At 58.7% G+C, this 16,607-nt stretch overlaps 1 protein-coding gene across 1 annotated transcript; it reads left to right on the top strand.

The window, feature by feature from the left end:
- Positions 1-499: 499 nt before the first annotated feature.
- THOP1 (thimet oligopeptidase 1) lies at positions 500-14,689 on the top strand. The gene is made up of 13 exons (XM_074978468.1): positions 500-738; positions 1,963-2,166; positions 3,684-3,832; positions 4,532-4,639; positions 5,123-5,225; positions 5,822-5,982; positions 7,020-7,155; positions 7,241-7,607; positions 8,274-8,475; positions 9,091-9,277; positions 9,706-9,834; positions 10,771-10,907; positions 11,126-14,689. The coding sequence occupies exons 1-13, from the start codon at positions 723-725 to the stop codon at positions 11,282-11,284; spliced, it is 2,058 nt and encodes a 685-aa protein (XP_074834569.1). The 5' UTR covers positions 500-722; the 3' UTR covers positions 11,285-14,689.
- The last annotated feature ends 1,918 nt before the right edge of the window (positions 14,690-16,607 follow it).

The following is a 16,607-nucleotide window of genomic DNA, read 5'->3' as shown; positions in this document are numbered from 1 at the left end:
CGCAAGGCAGCGGGCCCCCGGCGGCTCCACCCAGAGAGCATGCGCCAACAGGCACGGCTTCTCTCCCCTAACACCCGCCCCCCGCCCGACGCCACCAGGAAGCGGAAAGGCCGAAACCGGAAGTGATCCAACTCCGGAGCTCATCACCCAGCCCGGCCAGACGGATGAGCCAATGCATTGTGGGATAGCGGAGGCTCGCTCATGCTGGCTGTACCATAGAGATGCAGCGCGGGGGCGGGGCTAAACGACACACCGCCCCGCCCCCCACTCCCCCCAGGGCTTTGTGACAGGCGTCTGCCTACAGCTCCGCTACAGCCAGCCCCGCCCCCCGCCGTTGGCGCTGCCCCCCAAGTACTCAGGCACCTCCCGGGGCTAATTCCGAGGGACGCCCCCCCCCGCGCGCTGCTGCCCGCAGGCGCAGACCCCATGGGAGTCAGGGACCTCCCTACGATGCCAGTGAGACCCCCCCACCCCCACCCCGCGGTCGGCGCCCTGGGGTGCGGCGCGAATTGACAACGTGGTCGAGCCGTGAGGCGAGGGGCGGGGGGGGGAGGGGCCCTGGGTCCCTAAGCCACCCCGGGACCCCGCCCTGGGGTTGGCCACGCGCGGTCCTCCGCCCTCCCGGCAGCCTCCACGCTGCCCGCTCCGCCCCCTCTGCGTAGGGGCGCTGAGCACGAGCGGGCGCGAGCGCTGTCAGCCTGGCCGCCGCCTGCTGCCCTGCCATGGCTCCCCCCACAGGTACCCGGCCGGGCCTGCAGGGGACTGAAGGCCGGGGGGGGGGAGAGGGCATCGGGTCGGGGGATGGGGCGGGGGGGCAGCGAGATAAGTGTTGGGTGTGGGTGGGTGGGGAGAGGGGAGGATATGGGGAAGGGCAGCGCGAGTGGGGGAAGGGCAGAGGAGATGCGGGTGGGGGCAGGGGTGGGGGGAGGACATGGGGATGGGAAGCGCGAGTGGGGGAAGGGCAGAGGAGATGCGGGTGGGGACAGGGAAGAGGATCTGGGGATGGGGGGCAGGGGGCAGGGAACGAGGATGAAATTAGGGTGCGGGGTCAGGGTGGCGATTGGGGAATGAGGCTGGAAGTTGCGGGGGCTGGGGGGAAGGGCCCATGGCTGTGGAATGAGGATGGGGGAGCTGGGGTGCAGGGGAATGGGTGCGTAGCTTGGGAATGAGGATGGAAGATAGGACAGGAGGGCAGAGTAAAGGAGCTGGAAGTGGAGGGATTGGGAAGCTGGAGGCACACTTTGCAGACAAGCGGGATGAGGTAATACCTTTTATTGTACCAACTCCAGTTGAATTAAAGGTTTCATCTCATCCACCTTATGTACCTCGTGCTCTGGGCTCATCAGGGCTCTGGCTGTAAACAGATCTGTGGTGCTCACTTGCAAGTCTGAAGCTTTCCAAACAACATTTCTCTCTTTGCCTCAGTTTAATCTGGAACACTGCTCCTGACTCTTTTTAATTTCCCCTGCAAGCCAGGAGAAGCTTCTCCTCATGCTTGTAAAGGGTTGCCTGGCTGGAATGAGTTGAAGCAAGCTGATGTGGTGTTGGCACATGGTGTTGGCAGTTCTACATCTGGGTCAGCTGCAAGCACTTGGCTCCTCATTAAGGCTCCATTAAGGTGCCAAAGTGTGGCCTCCCCATCATCTACCTACCCTTGCTGCACCACTTCTCTGGCATTCTTTGTGCATTACTTTCCCCCAAACCAGTGTTTCAAGGGTTTGCTGCAAATCTCTGCTAGCTCTCCTGCTGTCTGATCCAGGGCAGGATAATTAAGGATTCAAGTTTATGTTAGATGGGAGGCGTCTTTACTCTTTGTTTCAAACAGATCAGGTTCTTTCTTGAGGCTCATGCAGACTATGTACATTGCTGTCTGTTGACCTCTGCCTTATTAATCTGCAGGTGAGTTCTCCACACTGTTTTAGGGCAATATCTGATACACAGGTCTCTTTCCTAACTCTTCAGGTGACTTTGGGGACGGTGAGTCTCACAGACCCCCAGTGAACCGGCTAAGATGGGACCTGACAGCAGAACAAATAGAAAACATGACCACAGAGCTCCTAGAGAGGACCAAGCAAGTGTATGACTGTGTGGGCTCCCAAGAGCAGGGGGAAGTCTCCTATGAAAATACCCTCAAAGTTCTTGCTGACGTGGAGGTAGAGTATACAGGTATGTGGCCAACCAGGATTCGTCTGTTTTCTGGAGCCCTTCTGGCGCTTGTGAGTAACTGAGTGGGTTTTAGGTCTTGTGCTTCTCTGATGTGCTGCGTCATTGGCTTTTCCTCGCCTAACTCCACTAGTCTCTCTCTCTCTCTGTCTCTCTCTCTCTCACATTTCCACCCACGTAATGCTTATATGCTAGTAGAACTAAGAGAAGTGGGATGAAATTGGATGAGAAGCATGAACAGAATGTCAGGGCAGATCTGCCACATGGTGAGTTGGGCAGTGGGTTGGTTTCTGAGCAGCACTGCTGGAGGCCATGCCAGTGAATTTTTTTTTATTGAACTTAGGACTTTGAAGTTGCCTATTGCATCAGTATCTGGACAAAAGGCTAAACAATGTGCTGTCTGAAGCAATTGGGCATGAATAGACAGATGAGTGGGTGGCCAGGCAGGGCTTTTGCATCTCCAACTTCTATGGTCAGATGCGGAAGGAGCAGACGTGATCCTGAGCTTCTCTCCAGGTGTAAACAATTTGTCTGCTCTGAAAAAGGTAACATTGTATTTGTACATGAAGCTGGCATCAGCGTAGCCGATGTTTATTCTCTATGGCTATGTCTACGCTTAGTAAAAACTTCGAAAAGGCCGTGCTAATGGCCAGATCGAAGAATACTAATGAGGCACTGCATATTCAGTGCCTCATTAGCACGCTGCTGGTTGCGGGACTTCGGTGGTTGCGGCGTTTCGCTGTCACGCAACTTGCCTACACCAGGGTCCTTTTCGAAAGGACCCCACCAGCTTCGAAATCCCCTTATTCCTATGAGTTTGTAGAAGAATACTAATGAGGTGCCACAACACTGGTGTTCTCCCTACCAGTTCTGCACTGGTAGCTGGGTGCATCCTTTTTAGCCCTTGCTACTCAGAGGGGAGAATCTCGGGGCCCAGTCCTGAACCCCTGCATACTAGGACAGGCAAACTGGATGCAGAGCTATTTCCTGACTAACCAGGGGTCTGGTGAGTAATCCGTCTCTCTGGTTACGTGGACAGTAGTTGTATGTGGGACAGGATCTTTTCATGGGAACGCATTGTCAGGCCTCCACAGCGTCGTAGGATTTCACCTATGACTGTGGCTTGAATTCATGAAAACTGGGAGCCTGTCAGCAGTCAGAGCGAGGCATTAAATGGGCGAGTGCAGCACAAGCTTCCCTTGCACCACGCTGCCTCAGGTCCTTTCGAGAGAGATAGCAATGGCAGTGCTAAAGACAGCCATGGCATTGTGTGGGGCTTGCCGGAGCAGTGAGAAGCCGAGACCGTTGCCTCAAGAACTTGCCCTGTAGTGCTGGCATATCTAGTGTGGGGCGTGCTGGTGGGAGTAGCCGGCCTTGCCCCTGATTGGGCCATGTATCAGGCTCCGGGCTGTGAAACTGGCACCTTCTTCCTACGCTAACCCTGCGGTGCTCCAGTGCATTTGCGGGTTGCGGGGCTGGCGCCTGCTGCTTTTTCTGCAGCCCTGGCTTTGTCGTTGCAGTTCAGAGGAACATGCTGGACTTCCCCCAGCACGTCTCCCCGCACAAAGACGTCCGCGTGGCGAGCACGGAGGCGGACAAGAAGCTCTCGGAGTTCGACGTGGAGATGAGCATGAGGCAGGACGTGTACCGGCAGATCGTCTGGCTCCAGGTTCAGCAGGGGAGGGGTAACCTGAGGGCTCAGTGCTGGGAAGATGACAGGTCGAGCGTCTCAGCAGGGAGTGCACAGGGATCTCCCTATAATTTCCAGGAGTGCCTCTCCCTGCCACCTCGCCTATTCCATTTAGACCTAACAGCAGTGTGAGGGCAAGGTTGTCTAGTAATTAGCACAAGGAACAGGAGAATCAGGACTTCTGGGAGCTAGTTTCAGCTCTGGCTCGTGGCATGACCTTGAGCAAGTCCTATCCTGCTGTGTCTCAGTTTCCCCACCTTTAAAAGGAGGCTGGAGTTGTTGCCCTGCGTCCCAGGGAGGCCCGGCCTATGTTAACGATTTGTGACGGGTTTTGAGAACCTTGTGGAAAATAGTCTAGTGGAGAGACCAGCCTCCTGAATCTAACTCTTTGGGGTTTGGAGAGGGTGTTTTCATCTAGTTCAGGGTCTGCAGACATAACCCTCTGTCTGCAGGACCCACGCAGAGGACTTGACAAAACCTGGCTGGGATGGTTTAGCTGGGTTGCTCCTGCTTTGAGCAGGGGATTGGACTTGATGGTCTCCTGAGGTCTCTTCCGCTCCTAGGATTCTGTGAGTCTCACTTGCTGTGGCTGGGTAGCGGCTGTAGATGAGCAAAACCCGCTCCCTTCAATGTTGCCCCATCGGTCCAGCTCCGGACACTGCCCCTTTTGTTTGACAGGAGAAGGTGGACAGCTCTTCCCTGAGGCCTGAAGCCAAGCGGTACCTGGAAAGGCTGATTAAACTAGGGAAACGAAATGGCCTTCACCTCCCGGAGGAGACGCAGGAGGTGAGAGTGGCAGTAATATCCTAAATAGCTGGAGAGTGTGTGATTTCACTCTGTATGGCTATTTAGGCTGTCAGCCAGGGTTCCTGGGTTCTTCTCCTGGCTTTGTGACCTGTCAGACTGGGGAGCTCATCTTTGTCTCTTTTGTGATTCTGGGCTGAAGAGATTCAGGATAGGGCATAGCTGCCTAGGAATGAAACCAGCCTATGAGCGATAGGACCGTGAAGGTTGCGTGCACTGGGCCAAGGAGAGACAGGCCCTTGGCATGATGGCTAGGCTTCCACCATGTGTGAGCAGAGATCATCTGTCCTGCATTGACATCTGTGTCTCTGCCCAGCTAGCTCTGTTTGGAGAGATGCCAGTAAGAAGCCCTAGGGAGCAGTGCTTGCGCAGAACTGCCTAAGCACAGCAAGTGGCTTTGTTCAACTTCCTCTCACCCGAGTGGGTTTTGACCAATTGCGTGTACGTGTGTGTATGTCTTTAAAGAAAATCAAAGCCATTAAGAAAAGACTGAGCCTCCTCTGCATTGACTTCAACAAGAACCTGAACGAAGACACCACCAGCCTGCCGTTCTCCAAGGAGGAACTCGGTAAGGGCTCTTCGGAGTCAGGGGAATCAGGTCTCCAGCAGGGTTCCCTCTAATTTTTTCCGGTCATGCGCAGAATAAGTTTTATGTGCACCAAGGCACAGGTGGGTGTGCACCAGCCGGAGAAACACACTGCTAGCTGTGGGTGCTCTACTGATCGGCTGGGGAGCACCTGACTCTCCTGGGCGACCGCCCAAGAGCTCAGCTTACAGGGAACAAGGCCTACTGGGGCCTCCAGGAAGCTTTGCTTCTCTTGATGCTAAGTCTCCAGGGACTGGTTTATCTCCCTTCTGTGGTGATGACCCTTCTCTGAGCTCGCTGCCTAACTTCCAGATCAGGTGGAAATCTACCAGTAGAAATAACTGGCAGCTGCTGCTGGCCGGGGCCTCCGGCTCGCGTCAGTCCAGGTGAAGCAGCAGATGAGTTGCCATTTAAACCCAGTTCCAAAGCACTGGCCGGCTAGCAGGGAAGGTGTGTGTTCCCCCTGCTTCCTGATTGATCTGTCCTAGAGCACCCGGTGTGGGGAGCGGCGTGGCCAAGGGCAGGGTGGGTCTGCTGCTGTCCTCAAAGCCAGTTTGTCATCTCTACCTCTCCTTCAGCGGGGCTCCCTGACGACTTCCTGAATTCCTTGGAGAAGACGGAGGACGGCAAGCTGAGAGTCACTCTGAAGTACCCGCACTATTTCCCCCTCCTGAAGAAATGCTGCGTGCCGGAGACCAGGCGGAAGATGGAGGAAATGTTCAACTCCAGGTGCAAGGAGGTAGGCGGCTGAAGGTCTGGAGCCAGGACGCCTGAGCGTGCAAACCTGCTAGGCTGGAGCACAGCTCCTGCCCCCCACCTAGGCCACGGGCACTGGGACCAGGTGTCAGTGTTGCTCTTCATGGTTCCAGCTGTTGCCTGGGGCGCCGGAGAAGTGCCCCACCAGCCAGCCCAGATCAGTGGCCTCTGCAAGCCACCACCCTTTGAGGACTGTTCAGTGGGCCTGAGGTGAGGGGCCTGTGTCTCCCAACCCCCCAGCCCAGTGAGCACTGCTGGCAGAGAAGCCCAGGGTTCCCATGGGTGACGGAGGCTGGGGCTGAGCAGTCTCTGATTTGGGGGTGGGGGTATGTCTAGGCTTTAGGGAAGGGGTGTCAGACTCAGTTTACCTTCAGCCTAGTGCCTGTCCTCAAATCCCCCTAGCAGGCCCCCCTCTGGCAGTGGCTTAGGGATGGGTGGGGGAGATCCCTTGCTCCGCATGCTGCCCTCGGGAGCCCAGCGTGCTGGGGCTGGGCACTCCACTGCCCACCGCCATGGTGAAACCAAGCAGCCGGGCTGGCCTGGAGATGACAGTGGAGCAGCGCAAACAGCTGCAGCGCTCCACTTCCCCTCAGCCCCAACCACCACAGCGAGGGACCAGATCCCTGCTGCAGCCCCTTGCTGGGCTTCCTGCTAGTGCCTGAGGCCAAGTCCCTAGGGCAGGAGGCTTGAGGGAGAGGGAGAAGCAGGTTCAGGCAGGGGCAGGGGCAGGGCTTGTGGGGAGAAGGTGTGGACGCACCTCCCTCCCCACCCCCCCTCAGCTGCGGTGCCTGGAGCTGGATTGCAGAACAGTTCAGGTTGTAGATGGCCCATGGGCCACGAGTTTGAGCCCTGCTTTAAAGGGAAGGAGTCGCAAAATCCTCTGAGCGCGAGGGAACGAATTGGCTGCTGCTCTTCCAGGACAGCTGCTCCGTTCCCTCTCAAGCTTCATGCCTCCGTCCTGCAGAAACAGAGGTGGCGCTTCCAGCTCCGGGCTCAGCTCTCGCTTTTGCTCTGTTGCAGGAGAACAGCTTGATCCTCAAGGAGCTGGTGGACCTGCGGGCTCAGAAATCCAACCTCCTGGGCTTTGACACGCACGCGGATTTTGTGCTGGAAATGAATATGGCAAAAACCAGCAAGACCGTGGCTTCCTTCTTAGGTACAGCCCCTGGCTTTTTGTGGGGGCGGGGCTGGGGTCTGCCTGTACACCCTGCTCTCACGCTGCCCCCTCTTTGTCCATCCAGACAGGCTGGCCCAGAAGCTGAAGCCCCTGGGGGAGCAGGAACGGGCCGTGATCCTGGACCTGAAGGAGAAAGAGTGCAAGAAACGGGGTTTGGAATTCGACGGCTGCATCCACGCCTGGGACATGCGCTACTACATGAACCAGGTGGAGGAAACCAGGTACAGCGTGGACCAGAACCTGCTGAAGGAGTATTTCCCCATGGAAGTGGTCACCGCTGGCCTGCTGGACATCTACCAGGAGCTGCTGGGCCTGAGCTTCCACCTGGAGGAACACGCCCAGGTCTGGCATGAGGACGTGCAGCTGTACACGGTGAAGGACATCGCTTCAGGCAAGACCATTGGGAAGTTCTACCTGGATTTGTACCCCCGGTGAGTCCTCCCGGCGGTGAGGGAGACGGGTTATGCTGGGGACGGGGGGGTCTGCAGCACGACTGGGAGTCTGCCTGCGGCCAGGGTACATGGTCCCGCTCCCTTCCCAGTGTGAATAGGAAACTGTTTGCCACTGGCTGGCCGGACAGGGTACGTTACAGCCCCTGGAGGGGTGTGTGCTGCCCCACTGGCAACGCATCAGCAGGGCCTGGCTACCGGTGTATAGTGCTGAGCTGGGTCTTCCTGCTGTCACTCAGCAGCTCTCCATTGCGCCTGGTTCTGGGGTGTGTTCTTGGCCGGCACCAACCCTGGGGAGCTCTCCTGCAGCTGGCCCCTTCTGTCTGGTGCGTGTCTGACGGCTAAAGCAGCACCACCAGCCCTGCACGCCCAGTCTCCTATAGAACTCATCCTGGGGGGTGACAGCTGCAAGGGGCAAGGGGAGTTTGCTATCCCAAACCACTCGCTAGGGTTGCTTTGAGATCTTGGTGCTGCAGTGGGGCCCATGTGCTCCTGCCCTGGCCGGTTCCATACCTTCCTAGATCCCGATGAGGAGGGCATAGGCATGTGGTTTGTCCAGCTGAGCCCCGTGAGCGCTTGGCCTGCATGTCGCTGAGGGGGCAGGGCTGGGGCTGGCCGTGCTACAGTCTCCTCCTCCTCTGGCCCCAGGGAGGGGAAGTACGGGCACGCGGCCTGCTTCGGCCTGCAGCCGGGCTGCCTGCTGCCAGACTGCAGCCGTCAGATCGCTGTCGCAGCCATGGTGGCCAACTTCACCAAGCCCACGCCGGACACGCCCTCGCTGCTGCAGCATGACGAGGTGGAGACCTACTTCCACGAGTTTGGCCACGTCATGCACCAGCTCTGCTCACAGGTACAGCCAGGGTCCAGGGGGGCTTGGCGGGGGCGCCGGCTCCTTCTCCCCACACACAGCGCCGCAAGGAGGGAAGGCTGGAGCGCTGACCAGAGCCACACGGCATGCGAGGGGGGCAGATAATCTCGATCCCGCTGGGAACGCCTGCCCCCAGCTAGCCCAGGCTTGGGGTCTCTACACACAGATCAGCCACTCCTCTGCTGTCCCAGCCCTGCACCTCCCACCTGCCCAGGTCGGCTGATGCCCCTGGATCCCATCCTGCTGCCTCCTACCTGCTACCCCATCCCTGGGCTATCCGCCCCCTGGCTCTGCCCGTGAGTCACAGACATCCCCCACTTGGCCAGTCCCAGTAGCTGGGGCAAACGAACATTCCCACGCACAAGACTGCGAGCAGCAAACGCTGCTCACTGACAGCGAGGGAGGCACTGAACTCCCCTCTCCGTGCATGATCGTTCAATGGTGGGCTGTTTGGGTGAGCTGGAGGCTCTTCAGTCTGGCTGGGTTATACCTCTGCCCCGGGTCAGCATTGGTTGGGGCAGGGGAGCTGGGGCTCGGCACTCTGTGTGCCCACCCGACGGGCTGGTTCTGCGTCGTAACAGTGTGTGTGTCTCCTAGGCAGAGTTCGCCATGTTCAGCGGGACTCACGTGGAGCGGGACTTTGTCGAGGCACCCTCTCAGATGCTGGAGAACTGGGTGTGGGAGAAGGAGCCCCTGGTGCGTATGTCTAAACACTACAAAACCGGCAGCCCCATGCCCGAGGACCTGCAGGAGAAGCTCATCAAATCCAGGCAGGCAAACACAGGTAGGAGCCACAGCCACCCTTCACCCCCTTTGGTACTGGGCTGCGCCCATGGTGCCTGGGCAGGGCAGGGCAGGGCAGTGCCTGGCTGGGTCCTCCTGAGCTGGGAGCTTTGGGGGGATGCAACCCATGGGGTGGGGGTCGGGGGGAATAGCCTGTACCTGTGGGAGACAAGTGGGGCAGGAACCTGGGCATGATCATTACCAGTCATCGCTCCTGGAAGTGACAGGCAGACTGGGCTGGAACAGTGCGAGTTGCAGGACAGGCTTCCAGGGGCTTGGCAGAGCTGGGGGTGTGGGGAACTGGCACTCCCAGCCGCACTCTGCTGGATGTTACACACACACACACACACACTCCCCCCCCCCCCCACGGGCCCCCTTCGGAGGTGCTGTCTGATTCACCGGTTGCCTCCCATTCTCCTCCTGGAACAGGGTTGTTCAACTTGCGTCAGATCGTGCTGGCAAAGGTGGACCAGACCCTCCACACCCAGCTGAAGGCAGACCCCATGGAGGAGTACGCCCGGCTGTGCGAGGAGGTGCTGGGCATCCCCGCCACCCCAGGTACCACCCGGCACGGAGGGCCCTGCTGGTCTCCTTTGGTACAGGGAAAAGGCTGTGGCTGCTCTGTCCTGGCCCGTGCTCAGATCTGGGCTCTGAAGAAGAGCATGTTAAGGGGAAGGAGTTTTCCTCTCTTCTTGGCCTCCTGCCTCAGCGCCTTCCGGGGCAAAATCTCAACGCGCCCAGTGCCAGCTGAGCAGAAATCTCCCCCGCTGGGCCCCAAAACAGAGCAACTGGAGTCTGCGCGTATTCCAGCCGTAGGCCTGACGCCCAGCCCAGCTGTGCCTCATTCTGCTTCCCTACTCACCTTGGGCACGTCAGCTGAGGTTAGGTCCAGAGGCGACTGGGGCAGGGATCCCGGGGGGCGGGGGGGCACCGACCATGTGCCTGTGCCCCACCCACCCCTGCTCAGCCCCTGCCTGCCTCTTCCTGCAGAATGCAGCACCACTTCCAGTGGGTGCGGGGCAGTCCCCACCCCCTCTCCCCTGGAGTGGCCTGGCCTGAGAGTCGTGCCAGCTGCTAATCTCCTGCTGCTCTTGGGCTGCACCTCACCGAGGGAGGGTAAGGGCTGTCCTATTCCCCCCACCTACAGGTCCCTCTCATTTTTTCTGTCCTGAGTGGAATAAATTTTATGTGCACCGAGGCATGTCCAGATGTGCACCACCCATAGAAACACAGGCTGCCGGTTGTAGGCTCTCTGCCAGTCAGGTGGGTGGCACCTGAATCTCTCCTGGTCGGCGAACGCTGCCCACACGCCTAGATTGTTCCCCATGTGATCACAGGGCAGTTGATCCTCTGCCTGTGCAGGTAAATTTCTCCATGTCGGGGTTTTATGGCTCAGATCTAGGATGTTTTCCACCTGCTCCTCAAGCAGCTGTCTGTGTGCGTAGCTCCTGCAGTGCAGCTCAGCAGCAGGCCACCTGTGTCTTAATTCCCCAGGCACGAACATGCTGGCCACCTTTGGCCACCTGGCAGGAGGCTACGACGCCCAGTACTACGGCTACCTCTGGAGTGAAGTCTACTCCATGGACATGTTCCACACGCGCTTCAAGCAGGAGGGGATCATGAACCCAAAGGTACTGGCAGCTCCTGTCTGTCTCCCCAGTGCGTCCTGGAAACGCTGCCTGCGGTGGCACTGTCCACCCAGCAGCAGCAGGAGGGACGAGGCGATCTGCTGGGAGGCCCACGCTGGCTGTGATCAGCCTAGAGAGTGAGGTGGGGGAGAGCACGGACATCAGCTGCCTCACTGCTCTCCCATGCCTGTTCCCTCCACCCCCTCTGTCTTCCCCTGCAGGTGGGCATGGATTACAGGAGCTACATCCTGCAGCCCGGAGGGTCAGTGGATGCCATTGACATGTTGAGGCAGTTCCTGGGCCGAGACCCCAAGGAAGATGCCTTCCTGGCGAGTAAAGGTCTGGCAGTTGAGTCCAGCCCACTGCCTTCTGCCTGTTGAAAGGCCGCCCGCCGCCTTGTGAGTAGAGCCAGCTCCCTTCTCTGCGTCCCCGTCCTCCTGAGCCAAAGAACCCGGCAGCACCTGACTCCTCTGCTGTCGGCACGCCAGCCAGGCAGCTGCTTTTCCTCCGTAGAGCTGCCGTTGGGCCTCCAGGCAGAGAGGTGTAGGTCCGGCGCCGCCGTGTTCCCTCTCAGTGGGGACAGCCGCGGTCCGTCACCCCTTGGGCGGCAGCTGTGTGCATAAGTAGCCCAACCAAATTGGCTTGAAGCTGCAACTTTGCAGGCTGAGTGTCTGCGCCAGGACACCGCCTGGGAGTGGGGGGTATTTCAAAATTGGATTTCCTGGTTTGGAATCAGCGCCGTTGTTTGAGCGGAGATTTTGCCAGCCTGTCAGCTGGTTTTGCGCCCGGCCGTAAAAAATCACAGCTCGGATGGGAAAGCAAATGAATAGGGGAACAGGAGGCCAGGGCTGACCTGTGCTCGGTCAGACTGGAAGCCTCCAAAGAAACCCGGCTGCAAGGCTGAGGTGTGAAAAGTCACCTGGTGCTCCTGCGCTAATTTGGGAGCCCCGCTAACCCCCGGGAGTGGTAGTCATCTCCCCAGCCTGCCCAGGAGTTGCAGGGTGTTTAGTCTCCTGCTCCAGCATCTCACCTGAGGTGTGGGGACTGTGCTCAGAACTCCTCACTTTTACTTTGATCAAAGCAAACCAAATTCCAGCCCAAGTCAGAAGCGGGGTTGTCCCATCTCTTCCTTCCTAGGGGCTCCTTAACATCAAGTTGTGAGGAGCTAGTGAAAGTCAGTCTGTTCAAGGCCCTGTCTTAACAGCAGTGGAGCCCACGTGAGCCGTGACTCTGTCCTCCTCTGAATACTGCCTACCACCAGCCCTAGTGCAGGGAGGGCCCTAAAGCCATCGGGGCATTAGTCTGTGGAGCCTTTGAATTGCTTAGAGCCTTGACTGACTGGCACGTCCATTTTGATGCTCCGTCTCGATGGAAGCTGTGGCTGCGAATCGATCCCTGCGCCACTCGGGAAGTCCCAGTCCCGGAGGAGAAATAGCTAACCACGGTCTTCGCTCATTTCAGCGGAGTCCCTTTTGGTCTAGTGCTTGGCTCTGCTGCGTAAAACCATGAGGCGATGCGATTCAGCTGCTTCTTGTACAGGGATCATCTCTCACTGTGTCATCTCTTCTCGCTCCTTCTTTTCCTCAAGCACAGTTTGGGCAAAACCTTGTCTTCATTTCCCCAGATCTGGAAGTTCAGGCCAGGCCTTTTCTGTGCTGCTTGATTCCTACTTTGTACAGTGCAGTCCTACGTGGAGGACAGGGAGACATGGGAAATATTTATCAGCTTATTAAGGTCAATTGCTGCTGCTGGAGCAAGTGTTACAGAAAAGTCCTCTGAACTCAAGTTGGGAATCTCACCTTCACGTTTACAGCGCCTGGCTCTGGGACTCATCCCCAGCCTGCGCTCCAAGAAACCACGATTGCCCCTGCACTGCTGTTTGCCAGCTGGGGGCAGCTCTGTCTTTACAGGGAAGGTTTGGGGCAGTAGGGAAGGATAGAAACCAAACTCAGGGAGCGAAGCGTCTTGCAGGAGATCTGGCAGCTGCAGCCATCCCTGGCAACTCCTGGCTTTCTGTCATCCCTGCTCTCTAAAGGGCCAGGGGCCAAGACTGTTGGTTTCTGGGGGTTCTGTTGCTGTGGCAGCTGCTGCAAGCAACAGGAGTGATCTGTAGTCCCTGGACAGAACCCCAGTGGAGAGACTACACCCTCCCTCCGTCCAGCCCTTCTCTTTGAATTGCAAATCAAGCCCACCCTTAAGCAGGGATGTTAATGGTCAGCCGGGAAGCCTCACCCTCAGTGAGTGAGGCGTACTGGTTCCAGTAAACCAGTGGGCGCTGCTCCAGACCCACGGGACCTGATGTGGGGATGGGGTGAAGGGGGTGCGGGGGTTGCGCCAGACCTGATGCGGTGAGCAGCCTCCCTCTTCCCCCCACCTTTAAGTGCTCAACCAATTTAACTTAATATTTAACCAATTCACTAATCAAGCAGGATTTCACGTCCCTGCTCTTAACCACCGCTGCACTAGACAGAGCAGAAGTGACACCTGCCAGTCACCCGAACTCACCCCCGCCCCGGCTGTCAGTTCCTTGGGATTCTAATTTCCTTCCCCGGCCGTGACCGTCACGAGCTCAGTTACGGTTCCACGGTGGGCCCGGTGGTGCTGTCACCTGGCACCCGCTGCCCTCTGGAAACGGCCGTGCCAAGTGCTCTGGCCTGTGGGACGAGGGTTGGAACGTAATCCGCGTGTAGCATCCCGTGCTGAGGGGGGGTTCTGCTGGCGCTCTTTGTTTGATCGTAGGAACAAAGCGTTTTCCCGCCTGCATTCAGATTTCCCTTCGGGGCTGGTTTGTCCCCCTGGTTTCCACCCCGACCCCTTTGCCTCAGTCTAGGAGTTCAGTGCAAACGCCCTTCTGCTGTATAGTTCTATGGATCTGTACGTATTTGTATAGCAGAATTGGGGCTTTCTCCCGCCTCCACCCCTGGCTCAGTCGTATTCACTGTGGGAAAATCCAAACACAGAAAAGGATCAGCACAAATTGCTCCGTGCAGGTGAAATCACCTGTGCAGCTCTTTTTCCCCCTGCCCCTTCTGGTGCCCAGCGACGGCATTCGCTCATGGGGTCCTTCCTCCTGGGCTGCCTCCAGGCAGGTTCTCTTGCTGGCCCTTCCCTGGGCTGGGCGTCAGAAGCGATGTGGCTCTTGGGCACGTGTTCTGTCTCTTGGTGGTGGCGAGGCTCTTTGCTGTTGGGATTCAGTTGGAGTTTTTTCTGCGTTTTAAGCTTCCGGGGGGGATGGGATTTGTCTTCTGACCTCCTCCCCCATGTCGTGTTTTTACTAAATAAGCTGGAATGGAATTAAACTGTCCACTTCCCCCTCTCCCAGCCTGGCCCCCTGGGCTGCTTCTCTGTGCTCAGGCCGATGCTGGAATTCCCAACTTCTCCGGGTCATTGGATTGGTGGGTGGGGAAGCACCTTTGCTTGTGGGCCTTCCTACCTCTCTTACAAGCCACACCTTCCTTTGGCAGCCTGGGCCTGTGGCAGGCTTGGACCGGCAGCAGCTGTAAGCTGTAGCCTGGATGGTGCCCCTCTCTCCGCCGCAGGGGCTGTGCACACCCTTGATTTCACTTGTGTGCCCTCGGGCACCTGTGAAACTGCACCAGGTGTCTTGGCTGTGAGGCATGACCCCTTTCCCGCCCCGTTCTGCCGATCTGGCCTGGGAGAGGTTCCGTTTTCCTCCCGCAAAGCCAGGCTGGGGCAGGGGGAGTTTTGCGAAGGTCGCGTCCAGCCCTGCTTGTTCCCACGGTTGGGTTTTAGCTGGTTCCTAGCACTAATAAAGAGTTTTTGTAAAGTGATGTGATGTCACTGGTGCTGTGCCAGGGCCCCGTCCCCCTGGCCCCTGCAAGGCAGCGTGTGGGGGAAAGAGAAGGGGCCAGCCTGTCTGCCAGGAGAGAGGCCAGAGGCCTGAGCCCCAACTCTAGATGGCCATGTATTGATCTTCTCAGCCTGGGGGCAGTGCAGGGCAGGGCTCTGCTGCCAGGGTGCAGGTGGAGGCAGAGGCCAGGTCGACAGTAGGCTCTAAAGTCGATCGTAGATGGGCAATTCCAGCTATGGAATCGACTTATCGACACTTGACTCACCTGGTCGTCCTCGCTGCGAGGGGAGAAACTCAACCCCCCCTTACTCCTCACGAGAATGAGGAGCGCCAGGGTCGTCTCTAGAGCCCTGAGGGTTTGATTTCACGCCCCACGCCCCGTTAGGTGTGCGAAATCGAATCCTGGCAGCTGGCCCCTCACCGGCTCAAGCTACATATACCCTCAGTGCCATGGAGCCTGGCAGACCAGGAATCGTACCTCCGTCTCCGCCCTCCCTTCCTGTTCCACTCTCACCCTGCCTTCACTGACGGGCTAGAGCGGGAGTTGGTTGAGTTGCTCCTAGCAGGCCCAGACCCCCACGTGCTAGGGGCCCTGCAAATCCAATGGGGGCCCTGCCCCCCGAGAACTGAGAGCAATCAGGAGCTTTTCCCCCAGCCCCCTTCCTGAGCTGCCTCAGGGATGCGCCTTTCCCCACCCTGCTGTTGGGCTCTGTGTTTCCGTCTGCGCTTTGTACAGGCCAAGACCGAGAGGTGCTCGGCTCTGGAGACTGGTGCAGGGTCACTTGAGTGCGGCGGTCAGGGCTGCAAAAGCCCTTCTTGCCTGCAGGGGGCAGTGGGCAGCTGCTTTCTGCCCCATGCAGCGCTCGGGCGTGGCCTTTGTCTCCAGGAATCGGAGGTGGGGGCCAGCTGGGGCTGCAGAGCAGCGTAAGGGGCCTGGCCTAGGTTTTGGCGCAGTTTGGGAGGGCGGCTGCTGCAGGGAGAGGATCAGGTTTTCCCCTCAAGGCGATGAGCCTTCCCGCCCCAGCCATGGGGGAAAGGGGCCCCGTCCGGCCAGCTGGGGCTAGACGTGATGGATTCCAGAGCTTGCCGCCAGGCCCCAAACCAGGCGGGGTGGTGGGCAGCTGGGGCTGCAGATGGTATCGCCTGGACCACCCCCCAGCACAGCCTGCCACTTTAAAAGCAGCCCTGCCTGCTTGGCCCGTGCTGGGGCATTGGCCTCAGGCTGGGAGCTGAAGCTGAGGCTCTGATGTCACCCCAGTGGCCTCCCAGGGAGCTGGAGCCTGGCGGGGTCTGTACCTCCTGCCGGCCCCTTGCTGGTTCTTCCCCGCAGCAGGAGCTGATGCGCCTGCACCTCATTCCTCACGCTGGCGGGCTGTGCCAGGCAGGCCTGTGCCGGGGTGCAGCTGGGCAGCGCCTAGCACTGGGGGCAGTTTTGCCTCTACCCGCTTGCTCTGCCGGGGCAGCTCTCACGCTGGGCTCCTGCTGGTGCCTCCTGCAGCCTTGGAGCACAAAGGATGGCAGCTGTAGGGACTCATGAGCAGCTCTCCCCTGCAGCGACTCTGGGCCTTGTACAGCCCCTCGTGCAATGGGGCCTTTGCCCCTGCAGGACCAGCTATGCCAGTCACTGTGTTTTGTGGCTTCCTCCCTGCTTGCCTGCAGCCCTTATGCCGCAGCAGGGGCGTTGGCTTCTGGCTACTCAAAGCCCCTCTCCTGTGAGATTTCAGCTGGGGCCCAGCCCGTCTCGACACCGTTTGCATGACTGGCACATGCTGTTTATCCTGCTTCGAACGAGACACCAGGCTGGCTGCCCCCAGGAGCCTGGGCAGTGGGGCAACATCTGTGGGACAGCTCTAATGGGGGAACACCCTGTCCCCAGGGCACCAGCTGCTCCT

Source organism: Carettochelys insculpta, chromosome 27 (assembly GCF_033958435.1).
Source record: "Carettochelys insculpta isolate YL-2023 chromosome 27, ASM3395843v1, whole genome shotgun sequence".
Classification (NCBI taxonomy): Eukaryota; Metazoa; Chordata; order Testudines; family Carettochelyidae; genus Carettochelys; species Carettochelys insculpta.
Note: the sequence above shows the minus strand (reverse complement) of the source record. Positions and strands in the feature narration are given on the sequence as shown.

Bases quoted from the DNA above. Each gene is read 5' to 3' on its own strand.
- THOP1 (XM_074978468.1), top strand. The intron at 5,983-7,019 runs GTAGGCGGCTGA...GCTCTGTTGCAG, and splicing joins TCAACTCCAGGTGCAAGGAG to GAGAACAGCTTGATCCTCAA. The intron at 9,835-10,770 runs GTACCACCCGGC...TTAATTCCCCAG, and splicing joins GGGCATCCCCGCCACCCCAG to GCACGAACATGCTGGCCACC.